Source organism: Mustela putorius, unplaced genomic scaffold (genome assembly GCF_011764305.1).
Source record: "Mustela putorius furo isolate JIRA1106 unplaced genomic scaffold, ASM1176430v1.1 tig00003863_pilon_pilon_pilon, whole genome shotgun sequence".
NCBI lineage: Eukaryota > Metazoa > Chordata > Mammalia > Carnivora > Mustelidae > Mustela > Mustela putorius.
In genome coordinates, this window is record NW_025422015.1 from 23751455 (window position 1) to 23765211 (window position 13757).

General features: G+C 39.5%; 1 protein-coding gene across 7 annotated transcripts in view; it reads left to right on the forward strand.

Annotated features, from left to right (window-relative positions):
• ARHGAP18 (Rho GTPase activating protein 18) overlaps nt 1–13757 on the forward strand; it is a 195745-nt gene that overhangs the window by 122370 nt on the left and 59618 nt on the right. For all 7 annotated transcript variants that reach the window (XM_004740182.3, XM_004740181.3, XM_013063615.2 and 4 more), the window contains exon 2: nt 11968–12161. In XM_004740182.3, the coding sequence (XP_004740239.1) occupies nt 11968–12161 (194 nt within the window). The remainder of the gene's footprint in view (nt 1–11967; nt 12162–13757) is intronic.

Here is a 13757-nt window from a genome sequence, read left to right on the forward strand (position 1 = left end):
TGCACAAATACTGCCTTCTGCTCCGGTGGGAACAACACCCCCTTAATCCTTTCATATTCTCCTTCTAGAATTTACTCAGACTCTGTTCTGGTGTCTAGAGGCTCTATTTGTTCAGTAGCTCATTGGCTAATCTCTTCTACAGAGTTACCTTCCTGAGACAAGAGTTCTATCTTCCACCACTCTTTTCTGGCAACAGGCATCCTTGGTACAAGACCAGCTGGGATGTGAGGTCCTGGAAGCCTTGGGTAGTGCAGAATGCAGGGTTCACAGAGGTGGTCCAGCAGGTAGCCTTTTGGAAAAAAAAAATAGAAATCAGTCAACCTGGATTGTTTTTTTGTAGGAAATATGCAGAAAGGAGAACCCAGGACTAGAGCAATGGGTAGGGTAGAAGAGAGCAGGAGAGATGGCAGTGGAAGACCAGAGGTGGGAGTCCTCGTGCTGAACATTGATTTAGTATCAGTTTCTACAGAGTGCCAGGAGCCTTGGTTATGACCAGGGAGGGAACTCTCAAGGGCATTAACTTCTTGTGGACTTCTTGGCCCATTTCAAATTCCTGCATGAAGCGGAATTTTGGAACCAGATGCCATTTTGCTTTTGGTTAAGCGGGAATTTTGCTGCCCCACACAAGCGCTAAGTAAGAAGTAGGCTAGCCTAAGCCAGATGATGAGCAGGAGACTCAGATTCCTTTCAAGACAGCAATTAAATTAGGCCAGATTCATATACTTGCAGTTTGGAGGATTTAACCCTCTGAGAATTTGATGTGCCTCTGGGTGGCATTTACCAGAGCTCAGTGGGTCCATAGCTCTGCTGGATGATGAGGTAATGTTAAGGAATAGCATTTGTTATGTATTCATATTAATTTTTTTTTTCTTTACCTTCTGCATTTCCTCTGCTTACCCCCTGAAGGTTCCCTTAATTTCTTCTTGTAAAACCCTTACCTATCCCTCATGGTCGCATTAGGTCTCACTGCCCCCTGAGCTCTGTTCCTGACCTGCAAACAGAGCTCAGTTGCTTTTACTGAAAATACTTAATGTTTGTTAGTGGGATTTTTATTTTGTTTTGTTTTTCTTCAGATGTTAGGCTGAAAGTGCCCCTCCGCAAGCAGTATTTTACAATTCGAATTGCCCTGTAGTTCCCTATGTTCTTATTTCTCATGTGTCTTTCAGGTTTCCTGCACTCACATGTCTTGTGTTGGATCAGCTGAGATTCTAAAATCTACTAGGAAAAAAGGGGTCTTAGATAATCTCATTTAAAGAGGAAAAAATTGCCCCTTAACATTCACATACTCTACTTCGTAACTGATTGCAGAAGATCTGTAGTGAAAACAGTATGGATGGATTGTTTCTAAGCCTGGCTAAATTATTTGATTAGCTGGAAATTATTTCTCCACCCGCTCCATCTCCTCAGCAGAGCTGACTTTTAGCACCTGGCTTATAAAAATACTTCCTGGCCTTCAGTACTTATCTGCAGAACATTATGGCATCTGAAGGTCATTCAGAACTCTCCATAAAATTGCACGTTGTAGCCTACGTGAAGCAGATTTCTTTTCTCTTATCCAAGTATTTGCCATACTCTTGCTGCTGTTTTCAGTTATTTCATTACTATTCATTAATGTTCTTGTGAAATAATGTATAAATATCCTCTTCTTGTTTATCGTATATAGCATAAACACAAAGAGATCCTTTCACTTTTAACATGTTCTTCCAGTGTCTGTGGCCTTTCTTCTGCCAGCTGGGAAGGGTTGGTTTTATATTTTTATAGCCTCACTGAAATATGAGATGATTTCTCTATCTTATTTCAATAAATGATCACAAAGAGGGGAACCTGGTGGCTCAGTTGGTGAAGCATCTAACTCTTGATTTCTGCTCAGGTCATGATCTCAGGGTCATGAGATTGAGTCCTGTGTAGGGCTGTGTACAGGGTGTGGAGTCTGCTAAAGATTCTCTCTCCCTCCCCCCTCCCTCTGTACGCCACCCCAGCTCATGTGACCTTGTGTGTTTTTTTTTTTCTCTTTCTCTCTCCCTCAAAAATAAATAAATCAAATCAGAAAGAAGCAAGAAGAGTTTAATAATAATGCCCACATTTCTTCCAGAATATGCTCCTGTATTTGTCTTTAGTTATCATCAAAAGGTGTTTTTTTTTTAACTCCAGCTATCCCTTGTCCAACACGTTTTTTTCTTTTTCTAAATCCTACTATGCCTTGTGCCCATGTTTTTATTAGCATAGGAAGTTGATGTTAATATGTATATAAAAGTCTTATGAAAGGCAAGAGGTTTGCCCTTAGGCAGTAAGTAAAACCAGTATTATATTCCTTTCTATTCCAACATTAAATTCAAACTACTAAAGTTCATAGTTCGGCATTATAGCAACAAATACTTTGTTAGTACCTGTGTGATGATAGGCACTGTATATCAAGAGCAGCCTACTCTATGATATTGGGAAATTGTAGTCTGTCAACTGGCCAATGGTTGAACATCTCTCCCGGATCCCAGATTCCAAAGTACATTGTTAAATTTCGTATATGACCGTTGCACATTGGTGTAAGTTTATCTGCATGTGTTAATGTATGTTTAAGGCACATTGGTACAGCGTAATGATGAGATTCTAGTCCGGTACAAGGCTTGCTAGGGAGCTTTTGAATGACAAGTTCAAGAGTATCAGGGAGGATGAGAGGACTTTTGACCTTTGTCAGTGAATCCTCTTCTTCATTTCACCTTTGGGAATGTGTTGAGAGCTTGAAGGATTCTTCAGAAAGAGAAGAGCTGCACAACTTTGAGGCAGAAAAGGCAAAAACTTCAATTTGTTAAGAGTCATAAAAATAAATGGATAAAAGTCTGACAAAAACTTGGGGATGCTGATAACTACTGTTGAAATCAATGACTGTTGTATGGTAAGAACCAGGTATTAGACAGTAGCGAGGAGGAAGATGGGCTCCATCTCAGGAACAGATAGCGTTACAGAAAGGCTGGTGAGTGGGTTTCCAGGAAACCCACGAGGACTGTGAGGGACAGAGCAGGAGAGAGAGGGAGGGATACCCAGGATGGGCTATGGAGGTGACCTCAAATTATTGGTTTATACAGAAATGTTTGTTTGGGGAGTGGTGGGGGACATGAGATGGAGTTGAGCTGATAGCAGTGACCGAGAGGAAGTGAGTTTCTGTCTGAAGAAGGAATGGTGAACCACACGACCTGAGGCGTGTTCAGTACTGGGCTAAAGCCAAGGTCATGACCCAGAAGCTCATGCTGGAGAGTTGTCTGGGCCACAAGCTTAGTGAGGAACTGGAAAATTCCACCCTTATTTGGTGTTGGTGTCATTTATAATCTATCTCGTGACAAATGTTTGAGTAGCTTGCTTGAACAGACATCTCTGATAAAATACCTGACATATATTAGGCATTCAACAAATATTTTAAAACTTGCTTGAGAGATCGAGTTGACAGGATAGAAGTAGGAGATGTGAGCTTAATAAAAAATGTAAACCAGTGCTTATTTATGATTTAATATCAGGTACAGTTTAATATGAAATCAGCTCTTTATTTTGTAACCTCTATTCCCTCATAAGGAAGCCTCCTTTCTAACAAAACACTCAAGAACTACAGAGGCATAGAATAATTACTTATTAATTGCCTTTTAGGGTTTCCTAATGACTAATTTCTTCACCATCTACTTTTCATGTTCCTGTCTTGCTCCTTTGTAGCTTTGTGCAATTAAATAAAAACCACCTTAGAAATTAAAAGGAGGTGGTGGTTTTAAAGGCAGCAGCAGTAACTGAACAGTTAATTAATATTAAACAATTTATAAGCCTCTACTAGGGCAAGCAGTTTGCAGAATTTAGGGATACTCAGGTGAACAAAACAAAACACAAATAATCGCCCTAAGAAACCCACGGTGTAGTGGTAGACACGCGAGGAATGAGCATCCTAGTGCAGGATGTGGTAAGGGCTGTGGGGAGACTTAAGAAGCAAGGAAATGCTTTCATTCCACCCCCCAGGGAGAAAGGTACCGAGATAGGACACTGAGAAACAACAAGTGGAAAAAAGACCAGAGTGAGAGTGGATTCTGGGGGCGAATCTCCAGGTGGCTCTACTGCTAACTAGAACAGGAAAAGGAAAGCGTCCTGGAGTAGAGATGTTGTGGGTAGATGGAAGCCATGCCGGTAGATCACTGAATGAAGTGTAGACATGAAACTCAGTTTGATGTGCTGTGCGCCATTGTTCCAAAATCTTGACGTTTTATGTCCAAGCCCCACAGCAAATCTCTCTATCCTTGTCTGCGAAAATGATTTTGGCGTTGAGATTCTGCGCCTCCCATTTGGTTACTTGTTGAGTTGTCCCTCTGAGTGAAGAAGAGGACGTGCCTCCTGAAAGATACTTGGGGAACTCAGGAACCCAGGGGATCTCACTTCCACACAGAACCAGATCTGAAAGAGGAAAGGCCTGTGTCTGTAACCACGGCCTGTGAGTTCCCCTTTGTGTACCCTGCCTGTGTCTGTACGGAGAAACCAAAGGGGTTCTTCCTATATGCCTTGGCTGACCCCTGACCTTCCCACAAGCCTTTCGCTCCTGTGTCTTCACTCCTTTCCACCAGACGGGCTGGTGGCAGCTGCCTGTATCCCTGTTCCTTTAGCATGGTTTGCACATGAGTTGGTTTTGCCCTAGTTTTCTGTAAAAGTGATAAAGCCAAGTTCTGAAAACTAGCTCTTCACAGGGTGCCTGAGGGGGCTTCTCTCCTCAGCTCTGCTTAGGCAACGTTTGTGTCAATAGAGGGTAATCCGTGCCTTTTACTCCTTGTTTTGCTGTGTCTTGGAATGTGGAGGATGCTCTGTGGAGACTAAAATGTGCTGTACAGATACCGACTCCTCTGTTTAAAGAAAAAGAATGCTGAAAGAAATAATGATGAATTTTAACCCCACCCCCCCTCCAAAGGAAAGGGGTAATATATACAAAGGGGAAAAGTAAATTTACTTGAAATCTGAAATTTGACTTCAATAGATTATTAAAACTATAGCAGTTGGGATGGGTAGAAGAGATGTGGGATCCCTTGGGTTCTGAAGGCTGCCTGGGTTTGGGGAGAGGCCATGGGGTAGTGCTTTCTAATCAACTTCTTACTGCCTATGGGCATACTCAGTATTCTTTCTTCCTGGATGTCAGCACCACTTCTAATAATTACTGCTTCAGCTAAAAAATAGTAGGCATTCACGTCCTAGGGTAAAAAATGACTTGGGTCATTCATAGGCTGCAGCTCTTCATAGTCATTCAAATTCAGTGTATTCTGATGGACATGGCCATTACAGAGTATTAATAGCTTCACCATCTCCTGATGGCAGTGATTACCTCTTTAATGCCACTGGCCCCTTGAAAGAAAAATCCACACAGTAGAAACAGGGTTTTCGTTTTTTTTTTTAACCCAGAGATAATATAAATGGAGAAGCACAGTGAGTTAAACATTTTTGAAAAATTTCCAACTTCTTCAAAACAGAGTGCTTTAAAAACAGGTGTACTTGAAGTCACATCCCAGAGTGACACAAAGCATATTCTAGCAAGTGCCTTGGCAAAGATGTCTCTTGGTTTTAAAGAGAGATGGTTTGATTGTTAAATGCTTTTTTTTTTCTCTAGATAAGTACACTGGTCGTTTAAAAATGTTAATTATAGACTGTGGCAACATGATCACTTTTGGGTTTTGCTGTGTGCTGTACAAAGAGGAAGATTGGAGCGCCTGATGCAAAAAAAAAAAAAAAAAAAAGTAAATTCTCTGTTCTATTTGGCTATAATAAAATGACTACCGAAGAAGAAGTAAGGACACTAAGGACACTAATCTTGGCTCTACTGTCACTTTACTTGGTGACTTTGGGGAAAATTTTACCCTGGGGCCTCATTACCTCCTCTGGAAAATGATGGGATAGGTCTAAATCCCTAGGGTCCGTTAACATTCTAAAGTTTATGCTTCAATAAATATGGCTTTATCTAAAATATCCTGGTCATTATGGTTAATGGTAAGTTATGGTGTAAGAACTTTTATTGTTGTTTTTGGTGCATTTAAAACAGAACAAGAAATGGAACAAAAATAAACCTTACTCTTCTGTTTTGTGTCTCCCAATGCAGTCACTTCTTTCTGTGCATTGGAAATGAATGTTGGGATAAGGAACATGAAAGAAAGTGTAGTTCTTTTAGAGAGGATCTTGTAAGGAAGTAAAACAAACACAACTGAATCCTAGCATCAAAGGACTTGAAGAAAGCAGACTTTGGGCCATAAAAATGTCTCTGGAAGGGTCAGAACAGGACACAGATGGATGGGTATAGCAACAGGACTCTTGATGGGGTTGGGGGGGGGTGTACGGAAAGTAGAGATTGGACCACATAATTAAATATGAGTTCAAAGAAACATCCTAGTTTTCAAATAAATTTGCCTTGAGATGGTTGAGGAAAAGGTTTGGATGACAAAGGAGTGTTAAGGTAAATGCATATTTTCAAATGCACTGGTGCAGAGGGAAGATTAGAGAGAATTTCTGCCCCTTATACATGATAAATAAAAGCAAATGATGAAAGACTTTGGCAAGGCAGGGGTTTTTAAATGATGTTCTATTTTTTGTCGTTGAAATATAAATTAAATATGGTTATATCATTGGACTAAGTCCCAGTTTTGATGAAAGGCTGTAAAACTAAACTAAAATAAACAAAGAGGTAGGTCAAGAGTCACCAGAAAAGCATGGCTCTTTCTTTCAGTAAGGCTTTCTGGAGCATTGCCCATAGAATTGAAAAGTGCTTTTTGAGATCCATTAGGTGTTGTTTTTGAGAAATCCTAGAACGGTGGTTTTCAAAGTGTGGTCCTGGAACACCTGGGGGTTTCAAGACGCTTTTAGGGGTTTAGGAGATCAGAACTGCTTTCATAATAACACAAAGACTGTATTGGCCTTTTTCAATCTCATTCTCTCGTGAGAACACAGTGGAGTTTCCCAGAGACTACGTGATGCACAGTATCACAAAAGATTGACTGCAGGAGCAGATGTGAGAATCCAGATGTCTTCTATTAAGCCTGACATTAAAGACAGTTTCAAAAAATATAAAACAATACCACTCATCTCACTACTTTTTTTTTGTATGTAAAATAGTTTTCTCCCCCCACCTCCCAGAAGTTATTTATGTTAAGATGTTGATTATTCTCATTAAATGAATTAGTATTTTACTTATTCTTTCCAACTTTAATAGCTAATAGTGTACACCTCATTAGACATAACCTATAAAAACAGAAGCTCCTAGCAGGTCCTCGAAAATTTGTAAGTGTATAAAAGAGTCCTGAGGGGCGCCTGGGTGGCTCAGTGGGTTAAGCCGCTGCCTTCGGCTCAGGTCATGATCTCAGGGTCCTGGGATCGAGTCCCACAAGGGGCTCTCTGCTCGGCAGGGAGCCTGCTTCCTTCTCTCTCTCTCTCTGCCTGCCTCTCACTGTACTTGTGATTTCTCTCTGTCAAATAAATAAATAAAATCTTTAAAAAAAAAAAAAAAAGAGTCCTGAGACCAGTACGTTCAAGAATTTCTGTCCTAAAGATTAAGTAATTTTTCTGAACCTTAGAAGTAAGGGCAAAGGTGACCTTATTAAACTATGGGAGGGGTGGTTATTTATAGGTAGCGGTTTTACATGTTAACAGTGGTACTAGGTTGCAAGCCCTCGTCATGGTTACCTAGGAGGCGTTTCGGGAGGAATTCTCACTTGGTAACTCACGACACATAGCAGTCAAGGCTACTGGTGTTCTTCCCATTCTATGGGTAGGAAAAGTCTGGGTTAGAAAAGTCACATGATTTTCCAAAATCATAGAGATAGTTAAGTAGAACCTGGGTCATTGGTACTTAAGACTCCCAGCCCCATAGAACTGCGTGTCATTTTCCTGCACTGGTCCTAGGATTAATCATCAATCAGCCTGTTTTTTTTTCCAGCAGACCACAGTCTAATGGATGGCACTGTCCACCTCCCCAAAAAGAACAAACTGTGTCAGACCAATTTAACATTCTCTATGACAAAATAAAAAAGAGGCAGGAATAGTAGCGCTATGTTTGAAATTCACTGACGGGGGGAAAAATATCACAGAAAAATATACTTCAGGAAAATAGAACAAAACCCCACTTTTTATAAACCCAGTGTAAGAACATGCGAGCAAGAGGAAAAAGACGGGACATTCGTTCCGCGCAGGCCCGTAAGTGTCAGTTAGCTAATAATGTTAGTACCCAGGAAAAAAAGACATGGCGAAAATACTGTGACTTGTGGGGATGCGCGCAGCACAGGGCACAAGTTTGCAGCCTGCTGGAAGCCGCTTCTTTCAGATGACGGTGTCTGGTTCTATGGTTAGAGCTGTCAAAGGTGAGAAATGTGAGAGTCTCTGAAGAGTGGCCGTAGGATGATTGGCACGTGGGATTCTGGAGGGCACGTAAGGAAGCCTGACATAGCACAGTTGTTTGCCAGTAAGTCAGGAGAGGGTGATTGGTAGTTGCCTGTGGTACAAACTGCGTGTTTCTTTAATTTCAGCACCACGTGTTGGCTTGGGTCTTTTGGAAATGTAAAAATATTTCTGCTCTGCACTTCATTACGTCTAGCAGATGTTACTTTATGATCTTGAACCCAGTTTGGAGAATGGATGTGGTATCAGATAACGTAGTCCTAGAAACAGAAGAAAGGAATGAGTTAACGGGCTTCGAACCAGGACAGTTTTAAGAAGAGCCACACTTTTAGCCATTGTCTGTCTGGAGTTCAAAAGTAGAGTACATTCTAAGAAAAGAAGTGACACAACCGGTTTATTGATGTAAACTGTAATTTTAAAACGTTCAGCTACATTTTTAGAGGAAATGTAACATCTATGGCACGCTAAGGAGGGCAGTCTACCACTGAATGCTTGCCTCCTCTCTCCAACCCCATACTCTTAATGTTTAAAAAAGAAAACATTTTCTTCCAACATTTACCAATGATCCAAAAAAGAAAAAAAAAAATCCTCCATTCCATGACTCTGTATCATCAGGTTATTATAAAAAACCTATTCAGCTTTGAATCTTATTAAAGTAAAAATATTGAGTCTATTCATTAGCACTAGGCGATTAGGTTTTTGCTTTCTGCCTGTTTTGAAAGCAGGGCTTGATATAGAAGGTATATTTACGTAACAATGCTGTTGCTCAATGCCCTTGCATTTTTCTGCACATGCTATCTTAATGGAAATTTACAGGAAAATTCTTGCCAGAATAAACACATTCCTTCAGAAGTGAGAAGCTTAATGTACTTTTAGTTCAACTGCACCTCTTTTCTGTGAACAGATAAACCAAATTATTTGGCATCGGTCATTACACTTCACCATTCCACAGTATTTATTGTGGTTGCCCACGGAATTGAGGGTTGCAGGAGATAGGAATTAGGTCGACCACAGTCTTATATTATAATGGGAAAGAAGACAAAAACAGGGATGGGGCATCTACATAGTTGAAACAAAATAAACCAAAAATGAATCTGGTAGACATTCTGTCAATTAGTTTAACGATCCTGGTAAAGCAGGATTAAGGAATAGAACGTGTGGATAGGTTGAGCTGCTATCACAGGAATAAAAATAAAATTTATGTTCTTTAAGTTTTTTTTTTTAAGATTTTATTTATTTATTTGACAGACAGAGATCACAAGTAGGCAGAGAGGCAGGCTGAGAGAGAGAGGAGGAAGCAGGCCTCCTGCTGAGCACAGAGCCTGATGTGGGGCTTGATCCCAGGACCCTGAGATCATGACCTGAGCTGAAGGCAGAGGCTTTAACCCACAGAGCCACCCAGCCACCCCTGAAGTTTTTGTTTTTAAGAGAGAGATAGCTTTCCCATTCACATTTTAATTTAAGAGTCTAAGAGTCTAATTTATTAAGTCTGATAAATTAAGAGTCTAATTTAAGAGTCACTAAAATGACAACGCTGAAGGGGTGGCCAGTGGGGCAAGGCCAAAGGACCAGGATGGGATATAGGGATGTAAACAGGATGGTTTGGGTAGGGAGGGAGGAAGTGTCCCTTGAATTAAGGGATGGGGGAGGCAAACAATGGACAATGGAGACTGAAGGAAAGAGAAACACACTAATATGTTTATAGACTTCCTCCTGCTGGCCCTACTCCTAACGCCAACCCATCACCACCCTAGACTTCTACGGGGGAGATAGAGCGATTGTTCACTCGTGCAACCTGCATTATTAAAGTTCTTAAGTAGGGCAGAGAGAACCATCTTCAAAGGAACAAAACCGGCCTGTTAGCATATTACAGTTCAGTAGTCAGTTATATTGTATTCATTTGTAGCAACAAGCAAGTGTTTTGCTTTCTCTAAGAAACCAGTTGGAATTAAACAGGTAGAAATGACCAAAATTTAGTGACCCTCTCCGTTATGTAGTATTAAATCCTTCTGTTTTAAATAATTATGGGAAAGGCCAGTTTGAATGTGGAAAATGTTCACATAGTATTAAAGAATGTTGTTTTATGGTATTTTTTATTTTTATATGCGTAGTAGGAAAACCCGTGTAGCAGAGTATTATTTCCTAACATCCTCCTGGGAGATAAAAGAGCAATTTGAAATTAGAATAACAAAACTCTAGTTCCCTGATTATTGTCCCCACTCAAATTATATTTTCTTTAAAAAAAAATATTTATGTATTTGAGAGAGAGAGAAGAGGAGCATGGAGGGCAAAGAGAGAGGGAGGAGACTTCCCTGGTGAGCAGGGAGCCCCGTATGGGCCTCAGTCTCAGGGCCTTGGGATCATGACCTGAACTGAAGGCAGATGCTTAACTAACTGAGCCACTCAGACGCCTTTCAGATTATATTTTAAAAAAAGGGGGTGTGCGTGTACCTGTGTGGCTCAGTGGATTAAAGCCTCTGCCTTCGGCTCACTCAGGTCATGATCCCAGGGTTCTGGGATCGAGCCCCACATCAGGCTCTGTGCTCAGCAGGGAGCCTGCTTCCTCCTCTCTCTCTGCCTGCTTCTCTGCCTACTTGTGATCTCTGTCTGTCAAATAAATAAATAAAATCTTAAAAAAAGAAATTGAATACAAAGAGGAAGTGCCATACTCAAAATTTTCTTTTTTTAAATAGGCTCCCCATCTCAATATAAAAAAGGATTAGAACAAAAATTTAGTATTTCTATTGTATATGGGGATTTTATACACACACACACACACACACACACATACATATATATAAGCTTATTTATTGTAGCATCTTTTAATTCATTTTAGTATTTGGGATGTGACTTATAAAAAATGTAGTTAACTTCAAGTCATAAAAATACTTTCACTTATTCAATTTATCCTTTTCTTCACAGATAGTATTTGAGATCAGTATTTATTAGCTATTTATTCAGAATTTCCATAAATGTTTTCTCCCGATAATGTTTTGCCATATTTTAAAATACATATCAGCTTTGGGCACATTTTCAAATAAAGGTTAAGAGTCGCTTTCTATAGTAGGATATAACAGCAAATGTAATATGACATTCTCCTATTTATGTTTTGGTTCCAAAAATAAAAAGAAATTCAAATAGTATTTCATTTATTGATTGCAGATATTTGTTATGTAAGGGCTCACTGAGTTTGTTTGTAGATATAAATGACAAATATAAATGCTGTATTAAAAAAATCTCAATTAACTAATGGGCTGTAATCAAGATTTAACCAGTTGCTTTCTAAGAACAGTTATAGGTTTAAAGAAATCTTAAAATAATTTACATGAAATGGAAAGGAAAAATGGTTTATCACACTGCTATTTTTTTTTTTTTTTGGCCAGTGAAAATTTTTGTTCATTCTGCAGGCATATTATAATTATTGGTATCTCTAGGTAAATAGCTTCAAAATACATATCTCTTTGGTTTTATTAAGGGGAACTTATGGAGTTTCCAAATTGTTAAGTCAGTACCCTGATGTCTTAGAATTTGTACTACTTCCTCATATATTAAAATGAACCATGTCTCCTTTTGAATTTACAGCCGCAAATATGGTCAGTACACCATGAACCAGGAAATCACCAAAGTTCGCGAAAAACCGCCATTTGACCGATCAAGCTCTCAGGATTCTTTGGATGAACTATCTATGGAGCCCTATTGGATGGAAATAGAAAATATCGAGAAATCAAGTGAAAACAGACAAGATCAAGAAGTGGTCGTTGTCAAAGAACCTGATGGTAGTAACTAAAATAAAATTTGGTTTGTGTGCATGTTTCTGGGAGATACTACATGGGGATAAAGAGGATGGTAACCTCAACAAAAATTAAAGAAAGGACAACCAAAATAAGATAATGCGAGTTGTTTCAGCTTGTAAATTACTTGTTTGCAACAGATCTATGGATGCAGCAGCCACGTTTATGTAGCATGAGTAAATAAATTCACATGGTCTGAGAGATGCTAGAATCTTGTTGGCTAGACTTACCGTTTCATAGACCCCCTAGGATTCGACTTGGTCTTTGAAGTGATCTAACCTTCATTCTGTGGTATTCTAGCCACAAGGTTGATTGTTCTCTAGTGAGTATAAATGTGACTGGAAATCTCACTACTTTGCAGTGATACTGTTTTTCTGTTGGTCAGTCGCCTTGAGTTGTCTTGATGTACTTTATCTCATTGATTCACAATCTCTCATCCTCTACCTTGGACATTTTGGCTTTTGGAAGATCAGAACAAGCCAGTTCTGTTTTTATGGGATAACCTTGCAAATGTTTGAAGATGCTTATCTTGTTCCTCACCATGTCCTTCCAGAAGGAAAAGATGATTTGCCTACCAGTCCCTCTGGTGGTTTTTGGACCTTTCTCAGCCCTGGTCATTTTGTACCCCAGACTGGATATAATGCTGCAGATTTAGCCAGCTAGCCTGTGGGTATAGATTTGGACAGTGTATGCCATTAGCATTTTCAGCCTCCATATTTGCTTTTTTCTTCTGTTTGTTCCATAAATTGTCTCCAGTTTCTTTCTAGCTATATTTCCCACAATCTCTATTACTATATTTGGTATTATAGAAGAAACATATAAAACATTTTTCCCCCTTAAAATTTATACTTTTTTTTTCAATTTCGTAAATTCAAGCAGTCACTAAATTTTTGATGACCAATTCTGGCATCTATTATATTTGCTTTCTTCTTAAAAAATTAAAAAAAAAATTTTTTTTTATTTTAAGTAGGCTCCATGCTCAGCATGGGGCTTGAACTCACGACCCTGAGATCAAGAGTTGCCTGCTCTACTGACCAAGCCAATTAGGCATCCCATTTTATCTTTCTTTCTCTGCCTTGTGCCACCCATATGTTTGTAAGTATGTTTTTGGGGTGTCAGTTGATCAGCATGCCCAAAAAAAGAGTCAGTGCCTATTAACCCACTAATACTGATCTCCTTTTCAGCAGAGGACTTCTTATGTAAATGACCTAGCACTGAACTGTTAAAGAGAATCTACATACATAGATTTTTTTTCCCCTTGCTGTGACATTTCTTTAAAAAAAAAAATACCAATAATACTTTAAAAAGAAAAATTGGAGATGTTTCTTAATTCAATGTTTCTTTTTTTTTTTTTTCTCAATTTTATTTCATTTTTTCGGTGTTCCAAGATTTATTGTTTATGCAGAACACCCAGTGCTCTGTGCAATCCGTGCCCTACTTAATACCCACCACCATGGTCACCCATCTCCCCACGCCCCTCCCTTCCAAAACCCTTGGTTTGTTTCTCAGAGTCCACGGTCTCTCATGGTTCATCTCCCCCTCTGATTTCCCCCAACTCACTTTTCCTTTCCTTCTCCTAAC